Source organism: Papaver somniferum, chromosome 7, assembly GCF_003573695.1.
Source record: "Papaver somniferum cultivar HN1 chromosome 7, ASM357369v1, whole genome shotgun sequence".
Taxonomy (NCBI): Eukaryota; Viridiplantae; Streptophyta; class Magnoliopsida; order Ranunculales; family Papaveraceae; genus Papaver; species Papaver somniferum.
Genome location: NC_039364.1, coordinates 249,951,592 through 249,969,906, shown reverse-complemented (window position 1 = coordinate 249,969,906; position 18,315 = coordinate 249,951,592). Strand labels below are relative to the sequence as shown.

Genomic DNA, 18,315 nt, shown 5'->3' with positions numbered 1-18,315 from the left:
GAACTGAAACGATCTGGGAGACATGCACTGACAAAGATAAGTCACGAGATGCAAAATAATCTAGTAACACTGGAGAAGCACGCAGTTCTAATCCAAAATTAGGAATCTTCTGAAAAGTTGTGCTAAAAATTCTAGGTATATTAACTTCTCCATTGGGTTTGTGACCCTGTACTAAATCATCATCATAATCATCATCAACCAAGGAATCAATACCAATGTCACAATAAAGATGATTAAAAAAAACCTTATAGATAGAATGTAATGTCTCTAAGTCGTTAGACTTAACTACAGTTTCCTCTGAATTAACACATTCTTCATAAGCATCATTGTTATAACACTGATATGTCACACCGTCTAAAAGAATGGTGTCCTCAATCCTAAACTCATCCTTTTGAATAGGCGAGTGATCATTAACACGATCAGGAGTTGGACTAAATGCACCATCTTCATTTGGTATGACAATGTCTCTATTCCTATGATCACAACTATCAAGTTCATCATCATTCTCCATACACATTGATTCATTAGTTAAAGCGGTTTCATCATAAATATCAAGAGTATTAGAAAAATTAGAATTTGTCTCATCGGTAAGACCAAAATCTTTTACCGACTGCGTTAGTTGAACAATCGATAAATCAGTTTGTTCAGCAAGTTGAGCAATATAAGCATGGTTTTCACTCAGCTCAGCGAAAAATAGCTCATTAGCTTTGGTCTGTTCAGCAATTTCAATATTGAGGCGTTCTAGCAAAGATAGTTGTGATGCCGATGGGTCACAGTAGGATTGATCATCTCTCTCATACTGTGACGGAGAAATGTGTGAATAATAATTGGAATCAACAAATTGTGGCTCATAACCAGGGTAAGTTTGGTACTGATCATAACCTTCACAAGGTCCGGAATGATCATACCTATGAGAATAATTTCAATCATTATTTACACACTCAGCAGGTTCTTGATAATGAGAAGGTGCATATACATACTCCTTAGGTGAAATATCAAATGACTCCACTGTCTCAGCTCTTTTGGTAAGATTCCAAAAAGCTATAAAAGAAGTCAACTCCCTAGAAACCATTATACAAAGTAAAATTTTCCTAATAACTCACCTTGAAAAAGCTTTGTGAGAATATCAAGTACTTACTTTAAGCCAGTTGTTGACTCCAATCGCCGCTCTTCAGACTAAGGTACCTAAGAAAAAAATCAAATAAGCTGCGTAAAAAGAACTAAATGAAAATATAAAAATAAAAGGAAAATAAGCTATGTACAGAAAATAATAATAAAAAAAATATGTACAAAATACCAATTACAATATTCCACAACCGCTCCCCGGCAGCGACGCCAAAAATTGATAGGATCCGGAAATACCTATATGTAATAACCGCAATCGCACGACGTCTACAATGTAGACAATGGCAAGTACGGGTCGTTCCCACGAGGAGCGGTGGAAATAATGTAATCACTATCTCTAATCGATTCACCAGCAATGATATTTGGATTTTTAGAATTGTCAAAACAAAGAAAATAAATTAAACCAATTAAACGAATCAAATGGAAAAATCGGTAACCAGGGTTTCATGGTATCCACTACTATCTTTGTTTAATTACTGAAATGAAACATGATTTCAAATATATGTTTATTGTTCGTTCTATCGACACCACCTATTATATGTACTAGAGTCGCAAATATCACTGGGACACCCTAAGCATGGCACATCAAAAGACTAAACCCAAGCAAGCACAATCAAATTGTGTTAGCGAGAAAGTTATACGAAACTAAATTATTGATTCACAAATTGTATCTGGCTCTTCTAAGTATAACCCATCAAAGGATTCAACCCAAGCATGAACTAACAAATAATGAGACCAAAACTATCTGTAAAACTATCGAATTACGCACAAAGGTTATTACTAAACCGATGGAGCAACAACTCATTTTTTCAATAAATCAATAAACAATATTCGAAAATCAATCTAATCAAATCATAATGGTCTTTGTTCAATATTATTCAAATCAAAATAGCCTAATACCCATGTAGTTTCAAACCATAAAAATTCTAGTTACAAAAATTTAGCTAGACATGACTTTCTCAAAAGCCATAAACATATGAAGGAGAATCCCTAGCATATCAAGATGGAAATGAAACTATAAAATTCGCAAACCCTTGTCTTCCACCTCCTTTCTCTTTTCTGATTTCGGCTCTGTAGCCGCACTGCAAAACCGACCTCCTCCTCTTTTCCAATCTCTGTAGGTTTATACGTGCTGCGACAACTCCAATCTGGACCCATCCAGTAGTTGCCAAGGCCCAGCCCGAATTCTAACACCAAATGGCAATTGCCAGTTCGACCACCATCTAACTTCAGCTTGCTCCGTCGACCAAGTGCTCAGCAGCTACTGTCGTTCATGATCTCAACTGCCAAACTCTTCCGTAGATCCATCTTTGCCAATCGACACAACAGAAAACTTCTCGTCTCCATTTTCTCACCATCTCAGCTCTGTTCATGGCCATGAACATGACTGACTGCAGCCATCTACCTTCCCTTCTCTTCATACATATCAGCAGACTCCATTCCAATTTTCAGGCAAAACCCTTTTTTGTGTTGTTGTATTTCAGTTCACAGCCAAGAGCATGGCAACACCACCAGCTCCTTCTCTTTTCCTGTCCTCTCTGTTGCGTTTTAGATCATCCACATCACCGTTAACCTCTCGACTGCAGCATCACCTCCTGACTGGATCAACCGCAAAAGTCCCATACAAATCCAGCCAACCAGAACAACCAACTCAGTACAAAATCTCGTCACCCACTGTTACCTTCAAAACCTTCATTCACTGCTTGACTTGCTGAACCAATTTCTCATGCATCAAGTCAAGTTCAACCTCAAAACCCCGTCGTAGTGAACTAATGAAGAAGCAATGGCAGCCATTAGTATCATCCTTCATTCCCTGTTCTCGCACCACGATCCTTGACTCCATTCTCATGAAGATCACAATCCAAATGTGGTTGTGAACTGGCCACGTTCATTTACCCACTAATGGGCCTTCACGTGACATAGCAAAGAAACACATTTCCTTGTCTTGTTGTTTTATCCCGGCCATGTTATGACATACGTAGCTAAGTAGGTGTAACTTCGGTGATGTGAATTCCAACAATAGTGAAATTTGTCGCAAACAGCTCTTATTTTAGCTATTTATCTTGAGAAGATCCAAATCACTTGCACTTTCTACAAAAAATACTAAAATAATGTTTATTAGCCAAAATATCGAGTCCTAACTAATATAAATATGGGCATAAACTGTAGCATTTACGTGCTTATCAATCGAGTTGATGATTGTGATGGATGGAGAGGAGAACAAAAACTTGTGATTATGCTGATTACAAAGAGGGAGAGGAGAAGAAATGTTGTTGACGAAGAAGGAAAAAGAAGAATAAGTTTTAGATTTAGAGCATGTTTGTTTTTTGCTGACTCGGCCTGAGTCAGATGTCAGACAGATTGTTTTTTCTTTTGAGTCAGACCTGACTCGCGATCTGAGTCAGACCTAACCCCTGACTCGGACCCGTTTGAGTCGGGTAATAAAATACCCCTGACTCATGGTAACAACTTAGTGACTCATATGTTTTAGTCAGATGAGTCAGATCTAACTCAAAAAACAAACATATTGAGTCAGATCCAGATGAGTCAGGTGATTTCAATCAGATCCAGATGAGATTCAGACGAGTCGCGCGAGTCAGGAGAAAACAAACATGCTCTTAGGGTTGGTAATGGATATATGTTATATATTGACGGTTAGGATCTAAATAGGTATATAAATTAACGATTCAGATTTACCGGTTCGGTTCGGTCGGTTTTGAGGCTGAAACTGTTAACCGACCCATAAATTTAACGGTTATGAATATTCAAATTGTACCTGGTCGTTGGATGAATGGTTCAGTCCGGTTCAGTTGGTTTAGGCTCGGTTTCTGTGCATCCCTACTACCAGGTGACTCGCTTCCCCCTACCGGTTAAAACCATCAACACTTTAACTAATGTTCAAAGAGTTTTTTGGTGGGAAATAAAAGAAGAAAAAAATGGGTTCTACATCGAAGCTTGGGGAGGGGTGAGTAAGTCGAAAAAGAAAGGTGGTCTAGGCTTCAAAAACCTGAAATTGGTTAATGAATCGATACAAACGAAATTAGCTTGGAGGCTTGTCACTCAGCCGAAAGCTCTCTGGGCAAGGATCTACAAATCCAGATATTTCCTGAAAAAATATCCCTTAAGGGGCAAAGTTAACAAAGTTGGCTCTGTGATCTGGAGTGGAATTAAAGCAGGGATTCAAAACATCAAAACATTTGGGATATGGGATCTAGATCTGAATTCGGAAGCAAACTTAAGGGATAATTCTTGGGTTCCTGGTATTCAAGATAAGCTGACTTCCTCTTCCACTCTGGTGGAGGAACTTGAGATAAATGGGATTGAGCATATGTGGAATCCTTCCACCGATGATTGGGACTTACATTTATTAACAAATTTGTTTGACTCTGAAATAGTCAAAGCCATCAGGTGTGTCGGACCTCGTAGGGATAGCCAAGATGTTCTCAGATGGAGCTTGACCAAAAATGGAACTTTCTCAACAAAATATATCTACTCTGAGCTAGAGGCTCTCTCTCCCCCTAATCCTACCAACTCCATGTTAAGCAAAATCTAGGGAATTAGGACAACCCCAAAAATACAACTTTTTCTATGGAATGCTGCAAATGCATTTCGAACTGCCTTCTGGTTGGGGACATTCTAGCCTCTAGGATGGTTCTAGAAACTGATTTATGCCCGATGTGTGAGTCTGCTAGGGAAACGTTATACCATTTGCTAATGGAATGTCCGTTTGCTAGATCTGTTTGGGTTGGTCTTGGTAGTGCCCATAGAATCATAAACAATCAGGATATTCATTCATGGATCCTCTTTTGGTTTTATAATCCCTCTGACTGGAATGAGGATATGGCAGATTGGGTTACATTTTGTGGCATAGTAACTTGGAATATTTGGAAAGGGCGATGCAAACTGGTTTATAAGGAACAAAAGCAAACGCCAGACGCTTATCAGCGTCATTGAAAATGACATCAAGGCCTACGTAGCGGCACTAAGAAAGATAAAAAGGAAAACACGAAGACTACAGAGGCTACCAAAATAGAAACCTGGTCTCCACCACTTATAGGTACAACATATATAAACTTTGTTGCATCTTATAAAGAACATGAAGTAGAAATAAGACTGGTTTTTTTGGACAGGGATGAAAAGGAAATATTTGGAATGACTGTCAGTATATCTTCGGTGGCTACATCGAGAATAATAACAGAAAGTCTGTCAGCTCACGCGACTACAAAGTGGGCTAGGGAAAAAGGAACACCAAATGTTATACTGAAAGGGACCAAATATAGAGTTTGTGATAGATGTTTTAAAATGCTTTCCAATGGTATAAAGTTTGCGAACATCCGTGGTGTAGTTTGAGAGATAACCGATAACCGAAGCCCTTTAGTTCCGAGCAAGTCAAGGTAGGGCAGAGATACTATCTCATAGAAATATGGCAAAGTTTCTACGCCAGCTCGCGTACCTGGGCAACCTGTACAAGGACAGTAGTAAATCCTTGGCACATTACGTGTCGCGTTCATTTTTGGTAGAGGATAGAGTAGTCACCACATCAATGGGATTACGCAATCACGATCATTGAGATGGGTATACCCACATCCCTGTCCTGGTTGCAGGGTTGGGGGGTCCTGGTTTCATGTTCACAATTTCGAGGGACAATAATCGATACCTTCCTGATAGATAGTCACAAGAACCAAACGGGGTTTTCGCGGAGACGAACATGGGATGATGCTGAAGAGGTAATCGGGCTTGTCGTTCGCCGCGCCAAGTTGAGAGCCAAACAACACCCAAGAAACAAACACCACTCATACACAAACACGTATTGTCCATCAAGAGACAACTGTCTCCAGTAGAACTACTCCATCCAAGCCATTTAAGGAAATGTGAGCACGAGCACCAGAGACAAGTTGTTCCATACGAACACGTTGTGCGTGAAAGATATATCTTACCAACAATAGGTAATATTAAGCAACAAACGGGGAGACATCATCAATACCTTCTCGATAAGTAGGCAACACATGAACCAAATGGGAACACGAGGCGGGCCTGAAGAGGTAATCGGGCTTGTCGTTCAACGCTAGGGGCGGAGAGCCAACAAGCACACGGGAACCAAAAACCACGCATATGCCAACACGTATTGTTCATCGAGCAACAACCGTCACGGAAAGAACTAACAACTCATGCCACCGAGGACAAGAGAAGCACGAGCTCCCGAGACTGATCATTCTGATTAGACACGCTGTGTGTGAACATGCTTTAGTAAACGAGGCCAACTCAATCCAAGTACAGAAATCCTACTTCTTCCACGTGGATCGCTGCTCTCCAATACTGTCTATCCAACACATCTTCCTCGTTAAATTCCGCTTCTTCAAGTCACACTTCCTCCGTTTGAGAGATAAATCATTTCTAAATTTTACTAGTTATTATTCATAAGGGTATAATTGTGAAAACTACTTAAAAATACTTTTTTTCTTCCTTGTCTTAAGAATTGTGCAAACTTGAACTAGGTCATCTAAGAGCTTCTCCAATGAAGCGTGTGTGATGAAAAAAGTATTTAACCACGTAGGATCCACAACCATTTTTCTTAAAATCTCTCTCCAACACTAACTTCTTTGACTAACATGTATATGAAATGGCATACTTTTAGATAGGCATCCTCTTCCCCAACCTCTTGTTTCAGAGGTTCACCAAGAGGATGTGTATCCATCCTAGTCATCTTTTTCAAATTTGAAAATGAATTTTAATTTAGTAAAAATGATTTTTAATTGTAATTTTTTACCAAATCTAATTTCTCTTTCTTTTTAAATGAATGCAATCTCTAGAACCAAAACTATTGTGGGGATTTTATTATGTAATCAATCACCTGCAACATAATGAAGATCATCGCCATTTTAGTATTCTGCAATATCATTGGATTTGCGATTCTGGAATACTACTCATTCTTATTCTCTTTTAGTTTGTCTTAATCCATATAAGAATTTCGTAAAAACCCATCGCAAGATCCTCATCATACTTTTAATGATACAAGTAAATACGTTTGTGTTTCCAAAATACTGTAACGGAAGGATACAAGTATATATCACAAAGCAAATAACAAATGAAAAAAAGAAATATGAACACGGTATCAATGTGATTAGCAGCATGAACCCAATTACTAGTAGTCCAAGCATCAAACGATACCTTTATCCAATTTGAAAATAACCCGAACATAAATACTTGTACACCGATGGGAACAATTACAAAAAATTTTTAATAAACACATACAAATAGCTTTGCTTCAGCTACTCAGTAAAATCCAGATTCGTAGGCAGTAGAATATTGAATTATTAATATCAAATAAAGGGATATTTTGCGTTTCTTCCCCTGTCAAGATCGCTAATTAGCGTTTCCTCCCCAAAAAGATTGAAATTAGTATTTCCTTCCGTCGTTAGGTTTTCCATCCCTTGCTCGGTTAGATGAGTCAGCACCTGTGTACGCGTGGTTTTTTTGTTTTGTAGTAAACTACCCAAAATAACCTCAGACATGTAGCGACAGCTCACCATTGTTCATCTGAGATCGAATCAACCCTAACACATCATTCCTCAACCAGCATCACCAGTTGTTCATAATTCGAATCATACAATATATCATCCATCACCATTTCCTTCATCAAATTGACGGCAACAGGGTCATCTACTTGCCTTGATTTCAAAATCAAACCCATAGAAAACACAACCACCAGATCCATTCCCTCTAAACAAAACCCATTCTTAATTTCACATCCATCAATCACCAAAAACTCCTCCATTACAGCAACAACAACAATCAACTTCAGCAGCAGCATATTCGAGTTCCTGTCTTTGTTGTTCAATTTCAAATCAAAACAAAACCCATATCTTCTGCAACTCAACAGACCCATCTGAATCCCCCTCTCGAACTTTCAGTTAGCCATCAATTCCATCATAATCTTCAATTTCAGCAACCAAAAACTTTAACTAATATTCAATCGGAACCAACATCAGCCGATGTTTCTCGTCTTTATTTATTTCAGATGAAATGAAGTGAATGAGAGAAATTTGTGCTAGATTTGAATTTGGCAGTAAAGTAGATGAGAACTAGTGTTTGATCAAAATTTGGGGAATATTGTTCAAAACTGCGATTGGGTTCAATTGAGAAGGTTAATGAAGTTGTGATGATATGGAGACATGGGTTATGTTTGGTTTCGTGAACAAGGAACTGAAATGGGTTTGTAAATGGTGGATCTCTACTGATTTTAGAATTGAAATTTGAAGGTTTTAAATGTGAATCGGTCTTGAGTTTACCACAGAGATGTTTGATTGGGGCTGACTCTGTGTAATTGGGTTTGGTAATGATTCCGTGTAATTGGGTTTGCCGAGCGGATGAAAGATGATGAATAAATTATCCAAACTCAATCAAATCGATGCCATCATCACCAAATATGGAAGAGATCAAACCCTTCTTTAATCTCTTCCATTTATCACCCCAATCAATAGCAGCAACAATTCTTCCATCCCCTTAATCGAACCCTAATCTTCTTAAAAATTCCGAGTACTGAAACAATGGGTTCCGGCATCAGCAGAGGTCTTGGATTATTGGTGTTGTTGAGAAGAGAAAGGCTAAGTGAATACGACCTAGTTTGTATGGTTGTTGGCACCCGGCTCAGCCAGGTGGGTGAGATCTATTTTGTTTTAGTCTAAGGGTATTTTGGGAAGGTCACAAAACACGTGTACCTTTTATGCCACGCGTGCACAGGTGCTGACTCATCTAACCAAGCAATGGATGGAAAACCTAACGGTGGGAGGAAACACTAATTTCAATCTTTTTGGGGAGGAAACGCTAATTAGCGATCTTGGCAGGAGAGGAAACGCAAAATAGCTCAATTTTTAATTATGATGAAAATAACATAACAGATAAGCAAAGAAGAGGTTGAAAAGTAAGATGGGTTGGAGAAGGATTTTTATTATTATATTTAGGGAGATTAAATGCCATATAAGATAAAGGATGTCTTCCCGTAATGCCAAGGGTGAAGCTGACCACATGACCATTGCAGAAGCTCTAATAGTGGGATGTAGGGAGTATGAGTCTCTCTCTTTTTGCTTAAAAAAAGGAAAACCAGAACAAAATCCAGAGATTCTAAAGTTTTGTCAAAGTTATTTCCAAAAAGAAATTTAATAAAAGTTGAAGAAATGCATTGAAAAGGCTTGACAGACATGTTGCCAGACAGAAAAGAAACATATTTATGGTGACGGGAAATTTTTTGGCCATGAGGCAGGTTTCTCTGAGCAAACTTGGATCACAGCTGTTAAATTCATCTAGATTTGAGGTAGAGAAGGCACAAACGAACTACTGAACCCAACGGATTTGAACTGAAAAGAAAGGTACTTCAACAGCCTTACAATATCGCAACAACACAATTGATGTGCGAATGTGAAGCTTCTCATCTTCACTTGCCATATTACATGGATTGAACACAGAAATATCCCTGGTGGGTTTCTTTAATGGTAAACTACGGAGATAAGGCTTTGTCCAGTTGACAAAGTGGAATTTCGTTATCCAAGAAATGGTTACCATAACTGCTAAACGAAGCACGAGTAGAAATCAAAGTCGAAAACACCCATAATCTACAAACATAAAACCCTGGATCTGACAACGGTAAACGTAAATCAACATTGCTGGCTCGCACAAGGTGGACTGGGGATTCTGGGAGTAACACATACACACTAAACATATTCACAAGTGATAAGAGCAAAAGGGTAGCTGCAACTATGTAGAGGTGATTGGTAGAACCACGAAGGTGCACAATGCAACTTCCTGCAATAGGTAGGTTAGCAAGCAGATTGACAAAACATTTACGTTTAACAACATAACACGACTGAATAGCATTCTCTTTCTGAGGGATGATGGAAACTGTAAATATACAATGAAATTGATGGAAAAGGTTTCACGGGAGCTTCCTTAGTGACAAACATTAGTGACAAACAAGTAGAAATGTATCTTACGGAGCATCAAATTTGACTTTTCCCTCTCTACTTTAGTATGCAGCTAAGCTGTTGTAATGACATCCCTCAGCTTTTGATCCATCAAGATCCACCCAGACTTCATTCACACGCCTTTTAAACTGAAAGGGGGGGCTATACTGTGCAATTGAGTAAGCGTAGTTACTTTCGGAAGAAGTCGAGTTTGCCCACTTAGTCCTGCTCAAGCTGACACCTAATTTCTCAGCTTCCTTAATGACGTTATGATCCCTTGCAAAGCCTGAAAATTTTCTGACAGCGATGCAGTGGCTTGCCCATGCGTCAGGTTGAAGTTTCAGTTCAGGAAGGGGAAGGGGTGGGTTTTTTTGAAACTTTAATGGCAAATAGAATCGTACGAAGTAGGCGGATGAGTGAAGGGGTCCGGCGCCAGGGACAATGCTTGTTAGAACAGGACTAGTCATCAAGATCCTAGAGTTGTTCAAATTGGCACCTTGGATATACTGGAACAACCTGCAAGATCACAACAGAGATAGCAACGTAAGATAGGTCTTGGATTTGCTAGGCAAGTTTAGGAAGAAACTTCATTGCTCAGGAAAGTGCCAAATACATGATTCTGATGGAGTTGTTTCCAAATATATGAGAAATGTGCCTCAACAGCCAGGATTCTAATACTGACATTTGTACTTTAAAAGTGCAAGCACTACACCCAAGTTACTGAATCATACATCCATGATGACCAACAAAGCAAGTTCCTAGAGTTGCATGTTGTTTATTTTGGTCGATACAACAACAAAATCTATAAATGATAATAAAAATAAGGCGAGAGAACATACAAATCAGGTCTTTAGGAGTATATTCCCATAGAGACCAAAACCCATACCGAGATCAAAAAAGAAAAGTAAAAACCAGGGCATAATAGGGCAGAGAGTTATATACTCAAGTCATTCTGTTGGTTAATGATCTTGGTATGAAAGCCTAAGTTCCCTAACCCACATAACAGCATACAACAGAGGTTAGTAGACCTTATGGATGTACACAAACACAAAAACAAAAGAGATTGACCTTTGATGGGTTATTGTACAGACAACAGAAGGGTTACTCTCAGGTATTTCATTCGAATCAATCTTAACAAAAGTATTAAGCTCATGGATGATCAAAAGGCAGTTGCATGTACAGTAGCCACCCAACTCCATCCCATATACATCAACAATTCTGAGTATATTGGACTCTTGCAAAACAAGAGTAATCATGTTGGAAGTTACTGTTGTTGTCAAAACATGTCTGTGTTGGCTCATGTGATTAGTATTTGCACATACACTTCGCTTCACACAAGTATAATGCATCCACTAGATCACATTCAAACACCCAAAAGACAATCTATCATTAACGAATGACAAGATTGAAATCAACACCCACAATTGTCCATTTTTAAAACAGTGGGTATTTACAAAACACAATCTAATATAAAACCACATATCAACCCCAAGGTGATCAATGCAAACAGAATCACAAAAGACCATGTCAAAATATTTAATGATTGGACCGACATCCCTCTTTAATAAACGCAGAACCTACATCCATCCAAACTTCATTCAAGCGTCCAACTGTGAGTCGAGGTGTGTACTGAGCAATAGAGTACTGATGTTTGTTTAAGGCCACAGAGTCTCCTAACTGCAATTTCCCTAAGCTGTTCACTAGAGATTCTACTTCCTTATTAATGTTATTATCTGCAGAAAACCCAGAAAATTTCCTAACCGCTACACAATGACTTATCCACTTGACAAACTGCAAATTTAGATCCGCAGAGGGTCGTGGAGCTACCCCATGAAATTCCATGGGTACATAGTACCTCACAATATACTCTGACTCACGTGTCTTCGGGTTGATGCTTGTTAAAACAGGAGCAGTCATCGGAAGTTCAGAAGAATTTAAATTAGCACCACGAATGTATTGATACAACCTGAGGAAATAACAAGGGTAAGTATTGCCAAGGTCAACCAGATAGCCTAAGTATGAGATTAACATTTCCATACTATCTGTATTCTTATAGTGATAACCAAGAGAAGTTTGGTATCAGAAAACAATAAGAACATAAGAATTTCACTCAAATAAAAATATCTATATAATCGCATTGGGTTGACAATTAAGCCAACAAATCAAACCTTCTTATGAATTCCCATATGGAAGCATGTGAAAGAGAATGAAATATCTGCCTGGTATTATTTTTTTGCTACCAAATACCAATAATTGTGGTCCTATCACTCTTTTTCTTTGACTACTTATACGGTACACAGATATCTAACTATGGGTCTCAAATGACTGATTACATGCCTAAAAACCCAAACATTCACCCTTCTAATGATTAGAAGGAGATGACAACATATACCAAAACAAAAATCTAAAAATCCAATCAAACCGTAACCACGACACACAAGAGTTCACTAAAACAGACCTCAGAGCCTCCATTCTACCTCTCCCAATTGAAATTTAGGCTATTGATCCTATCCAGCCATCAACACAGGTAAACTCAGCGGGAAAATAGTCATCAACAAAACCGAATCCCAAGCCATAATTTAACAGTACCCGATCCTCAAATAATTAGGATTTTCTTAAAATTTAAGAATTTAATAAAAATAATAATTACCTGTGAAAGCCTAGTTTAGTAGCTTTTTCGAAAGACATTTCTCGAACAGGAGCTGACATCCATGATGAATCTCTGTAAAGTCTAACCTCAAAATCAGACTCCGTATGAATCACTGTGAATTGAGGTGTTTCAATACCATTACAAAAGACAATTACACATAGAAAACAGATGATGAATAGTGAAGCTTTCTCCATTTTCATTTTTTTTTTCTTCTTCGTTGAGAAAAAAAGATTCCACTACTGACTGATGATGAGTATATCTCAGTGTCTCACCACATCTGGCATTTAAATAGGCAATGGAAATGCCATCTTAAATTACGAGTTCACCCCTATTCCTATTATACTCCTATTTGGATCACTTTTAGCCCAGAACCCCTACGCTACTGAGGGCCAAAATATCCAAATGAAGGGACCGTCAAATATTTACTTTTTCTTTTCTTTTTTCTTTTGGAAGCATCGTCAAATATTATTATACAAGATTTTTTCATGCCCGTGCAAATGCACGGGATAGGGTTATAAATTTACTTCACGAATCTGCAAAGTCAAATGACTCCAAACCTTGTATATCCGGTACTCATAGTAATTTACCTATGGCATGCCGGTTCATGATAAGCTTGTTAGAGACACAACAGTTCATAATGTTGTAGTATTTGGTTTCTCTATCATGAAAATACATTCGTTTGGATAAACCTAATCAAGCCGGACATTCATGACCATAAGAATGAAAACGCATATGCATTTAATAATGTTTCATATAACTACTATACCAAAATATTGCATTAGAATCTCTTTCAATTATATGTTTTTACGGGTCTACCTTTCATGGCCAATTATGGGTTTCTTAGCAACCCATAGATCAAAAACTGAACTTCATAATTCATATCCGGCGATATGATGAAGATGGACTTAGCCTATTTAGTGCCCTAAATTGTGTTGGATAAGTTGTTGTGCTTGAGCTAATAGTTATAATTGCCCCCCTCTGACCTGTTTGGTAGTAAAAACTCATGCAATCTATGGCATTCTGCTGCAACAACATCTTAAGTGGTCTGCCTGAAGACCATCATGCATGACATTATATAAAAATGACATATATGAAAAATTTATAAGCGTTAGTGATTGTTGTAAATGCATTCAAATAGTCTTACACTCATAAAAGTTTCACAGAGAATCGCTTTTATTGTATTAAAATGGCTTGAATAAGACTAAATGGTGCTAAGTTAGTGGTGGCAACTGAATTCGCTGACCATATTATCCTAGGTCACTGCACGTGGAGACTCAAAGGATTTTAATTTGTAACGAATTAGTAAGGATTGTTGTGAACTAAAAAGTTCATTACCATACCATGAATTAAGTTCTGCCAAGATGATCTTTTGGCATGCGGTATTTCCTTTCTTTCTGATATTTTCTAATCTTGATTCTCCTTCAGTCAGACATATGGTGATGGCTGGAATAAACCAATAGCGATATTAACGACATTAGAAATACTATCATGTAAGTTGGTGCAAGATTTATACTTAACGGTCATTTTGGAATCAAATTTCACGACTCGAATTGTACTCAAATGAATTGGGCTCACAATTTATGATTGATTATCCTCTCCCCTGCACACTCAAGCTGCAATTTATAAACATTCATCAGCATATCTTCCTCCGACAAACTAATACTGTAAAAATCCAACAAAATGATTCTCATCTAGAATGCAGTATATTAATTGGCTGCCAGACGTTGGAAAACAAACATCGCCTAGATATCGAAATAACGTTGAACTGCCAGATAAAAAGATGGCGAGAACTTACTTCAGGCCTTGGCGACCATGATATTTTGAGACCTTCCATCCAAAATGCTATCAATAAATATCGATCATCTAAGCTACAATATATATATTGACAGATGTAGAAAAACAAACATTGGCGATATCATCGATATGATTGGAAAGTGAATGCACCATCCGTAGAACCAAATCCGTAGATCACACTTATAATACCCTCGGGAAGCCGAGCCTGTAAGGAGAGATGCAGAACTAAGAAACGTTAAGAAAAACCTTTCTAAATGAAGACTAAATTACTCAAATGGACCTAAGTGATTTGCGGTTTTTCCACAAGCATCTAAAACGCAAATCATACTTTTCATTAGTAATAAAATTAAATCAACAACAAATAGGAACATGAATTCCACTTACCGTGGCATGTCTGGATTCCATGAATCATCATCAACAATTACTCAAATGAAAGGGCCTAAGTAATTGGCGAATTTTTCACAAACACATAAAACAAAAATCAAACTTTCCTAAACCCACTTAAAAATTAAATCAACAACACATAGGAACACGAATTCTACTTACCATGTCTGGATATTTCATAAATCATCATCAACAAATATATGTTTTTGGTTAGCGATACAGACATAAATAAGAGATCTCAAAATTGCAAGTCTGCAACATGAGATGAGGTTTAAGAATTCGTTATATATAAACCAAACCAATGAAAGGACGCACCTGTTGTGGCTTCCCATTTTCAAACGACGCGCCTGTTCTCCCGTGTTGCTTATCTTAAATTCCCAACACGGGACTTGACGTGGAAAAAGCATGAGAAATCGTATCTGTTCGGAAAAGATGTTAATTTCCACATGGCGTCTTTGTATTGGATAATATATGAAAATCGTTGTGCTTTCGCCACATCAGAAGAATCATTCTCCTTTATATTAAGAAGAATTGATTCCCTCCATCCCAAATTAACCCCGTTTAATTGGGGGCTCTAAAAAACAATTAGGGGCCTCACCAAATTTATACCCACTCCAAATATTTTAGGTGGAGTCCAAATACTAGTGAAAATATTATTATGTCCTTTATACTTAAAAACCTATTAACCCTAAACATAAAGCCCCCAATTCATTTTCACTTACCGAAAATCAGAAGACTCTCCTCCTCCCCTCCCTCCCTCTCTCTCTCACGGTCGGATTCATCGCCATTAACGACCAATATCTTTTTCTTCGTCGATACGAAAAACTTTAATCGACGATTAACTTCTTCTACAAACATGGCTCGAACTAATGAGTACAAAGGAAAGCTTGCTAACCCTAGAATCGTAGAGAACCCCAAATTAAAGATTAATCTCAAAACCAAGCAAAAATCAAGCCGGGAAGAATAAGAAGAAGAAATGGCGCCGATTAGAAAGTAAGTGAACTAAAAACCACTTTTGTTTTGATTTTTTTTTTGTGTTTTGATTGTGAAATTGAGTTTTGGAACCGAAATTTTTCAGTTACAGCGAATGGGTCGTTATTGTGTTTTTCTTACACCCTAACGATTCTTCATCTGCATGTATGATGTTGATGATAACGATGAAAAATCGTTAGGTTGTATGATGTTGATGATAACGACCCTAATTTTGCTGCTAAATTTTTTTGCCCTAGATTTGAGTCGTTACATCTGTAATTGAATCAATTGACGATCCTCGTTGAATGACCCTTTTTTGGTTAGTAACGACCCTTGATGAAATACGAACAGTCTCCCTGTCCCGAAAATTAGAAGTGTCGTCAACTGAAGTATCCCAGAGTCGTCATTCAACTATTCCGCCTTAGATTAGAGTCGTTAGTCGCATATAATAACGTTTGACGACCCTTTTGTGAACGACCCTTTTTATAAACCGTAACGATTCTAGGTGGAAAACAAACATTCTCTCTGTCCAAAATATTGATAGGGTCGTCACATATGTAACCAAGAGTCGTTATTTTGTAGCTTAGGGTCGTTGCCTTTTTATTTAGAGTCGTCATATTCTAATTGAGAGTCGTTTGTGTTTTAATAAGTATGGTGACGACCCTTGTTATGATAGCATGAAAACATTGACTTATTTGTTCCTTTTTTGTGTATGTACTATTGTAGTCAAAAGAAATACAAGAAACCAATACCCGCTCCTCCTTCCAAACCTCCCCGACACACCAAATACTTAAATGTCGGTCCATTCTGAGGAAAACGGCCGAATGAGGTACCCTTGTCTATTAACGAACCAAGAGACCCAGATAATGATTCATCTGATTCTTCCACCCATGTTGTATCTGCTTCCGGAAGCGATGAAGAAGAAGTTAGGGAACAAGAAGAGATTCATGATGATGATGATGATGGTAACGATGGTAATGGTGGTTCTAGTAGAGGTGATGGTGTTGGTAATGGTGGTTCTGGTCGAGGTGTTGGTAGTATTGATGATGATGAGGAGGAGGAGGAGGAGGAGGAGGATGATGAAGGTAACGATGGTAAGGGTGTTGGTGGTGTTGGTAGTGATGATGATGAGGAGGAGGAGAAAGAGGAAGAGCAGGCGAAACCGCCGAGACGGAAGGATGGAAAGCCAGTTGCAGCGAGCGCGAGACACATTCCCGCCACACATTTGATGCTGGAACGTCTTCGTAGTGGGAAAGCCAGAGGAGAACCTAGAGATGGTTGCAAAGTTCTATTTGGATATCCCGGAACGTGGGCTCGTACCATTTACGAAACAATCGCAACAATCTCAACTTTGCTTTTATATTTGATTTGTTGATGTTCTTTAAAAAAAATTATATATTTACTTGTTTTTTCTTTTATAGGATCATGAGAATGTTGTACGTCTTTTCAGGAGGAAATCTTCTTATGTGAAAATGTCTTTGTGGGATCTAAAAAATGAATGTGAAAGAGTTAAAAAGATTATTGAAAACTCTTCTCTGTATACTGCCGTTGTGAACTCTGTGATTTCATATGACAAGGCTGCAGTATCAAGTTTCTGTGAGAGGTTTTACGGAGAATCCCATACATTCCAATTCCCTTTTGGTGAGATGACATTGACACCCGATGATGCAGATCAGATATTAGGGCTGCAAGTCGAAGGAAAATCAACCAATGACAAGTTCAAGAAAAGGCTTAGTGTATGCATTAACCGAGAAGTTGTTTGGCTGGTGTAACACCCCGTAATTTTCTTAATAAAATTTTAGCGCATAAAACCCATCCATAATAATTTGTTTGGACTGTAATTTAAAATTTAATTTATAAAGGATAGATATTTAGCTTTAATTATATTTATAAAGAATAGATATTTAGCTTTAATTATATTATGATTGTCAAAGTAAAATAAAATAGTAAAGATGATTTTTAATTATGGTGAATATGTGCATTGTTGGGTGTGTGTATATATATATATATATATATCTTTGCTAAATTTGGTGTCACTATTATATATTTTGTGCTTGGGGTGCATGTATTTTGATAGAGGGGTGTGTTTATAAAATAGTGTGTCCCTTATCAAAACTTGATTGGCAAATAATAATTAGTTAGGGTATTATTTACCAAAACCGTGTGAAAGAAAGAAAAGAAAAAAAAAAAGAGGCGTCATTTTCTTCTTCTTCTCCAACTTTTCTCCTCGTCTTTTGTCTCCTAGCACAGAAACCCAAAAATTCTAGTCATCACTTTCATCTCTCTCCCCTCCTACTTTTCTCTTTATCTCTTACATAAAACAAAAGAAAACAAAAATTATCCATCATTTTTATCTTTTTTTTTTTATTACTCTCTTAGATTTTTCTTTTCAAATAACAAAAAGAAAATCAAACCATTTTTCCCATCACTTTC

General features: G+C 37.7%; 1 protein-coding gene and 1 long non-coding RNA gene across 4 annotated transcripts; both read right to left on the bottom strand.

Annotated features, from left to right (window-relative positions):
- Positions 1-9,936: 9,936 nt before the first annotated feature.
- Positions 9,937-13,004, bottom strand: LOC113300109 (heme-binding protein 2-like). Of its 2 annotated transcripts, XM_026549293.1 has the most exons (3): positions 12,733-13,004; positions 11,938-12,048; positions 9,937-10,598 (listed from the first exon to the last, which is right to left on the bottom strand). In XM_026549293.1, the coding sequence occupies exons 1-3, from the start codon at positions 12,930-12,932 to the stop codon at positions 10,145-10,147; spliced, it is 765 nt and encodes a 254-aa protein (XP_026405078.1). In that variant the 5' UTR covers positions 12,933-13,004; the 3' UTR covers positions 9,937-10,144. The 2 variants fall into 2 exon arrangements, with proteins under 2 accessions (XP_026405078.1, XP_026405079.1); XM_026549294.1 differs by lacking the exon at positions 11,938-12,048 and having other exon boundaries at positions 12,733-13,000.
- Positions 13,005-13,677: 673 nt separating this feature from the next.
- Positions 13,678-15,285, bottom strand: LOC113293623. Of its 2 annotated transcripts, none has more exons than XR_003332407.1 (4): positions 15,226-15,285; positions 14,528-14,731; positions 14,308-14,345; positions 13,678-14,175 (listed from the first exon to the last, which is right to left on the bottom strand). It is a non-coding gene; the product is annotated as an uncharacterized LOC113293623 (long non-coding RNA). The 2 variants fall into 2 exon arrangements; XR_003332406.1 differs by having other exon boundaries at positions 14,911-15,229.
- Between the last annotated feature and the right edge of the window lie 3,030 nt (positions 15,286-18,315).

Excerpts from the sequence above, each read along its gene's own strand:
- LOC113300109 (XM_026549293.1), bottom strand. The coding sequence starts at position 12,932 with ATGAAAATGGAGAAAGCTTCACTATTCATCATCTGTTTTCTATGTGTA. Across the intron at positions 12,049-12,732 it reads ACTAAACTAGGCTTTCACAG|GTTGTATCAATACATTCGTG; the intron begins GTAATTATTATT and ends TTATTTCCTCAG. Across the intron at positions 10,599-11,937 it reads GAGTCAGAGTATATTGTGAG|GTTGTTCCAGTATATCCAAG; the intron begins GTACTATGTACC and ends GTGATCTTGCAG.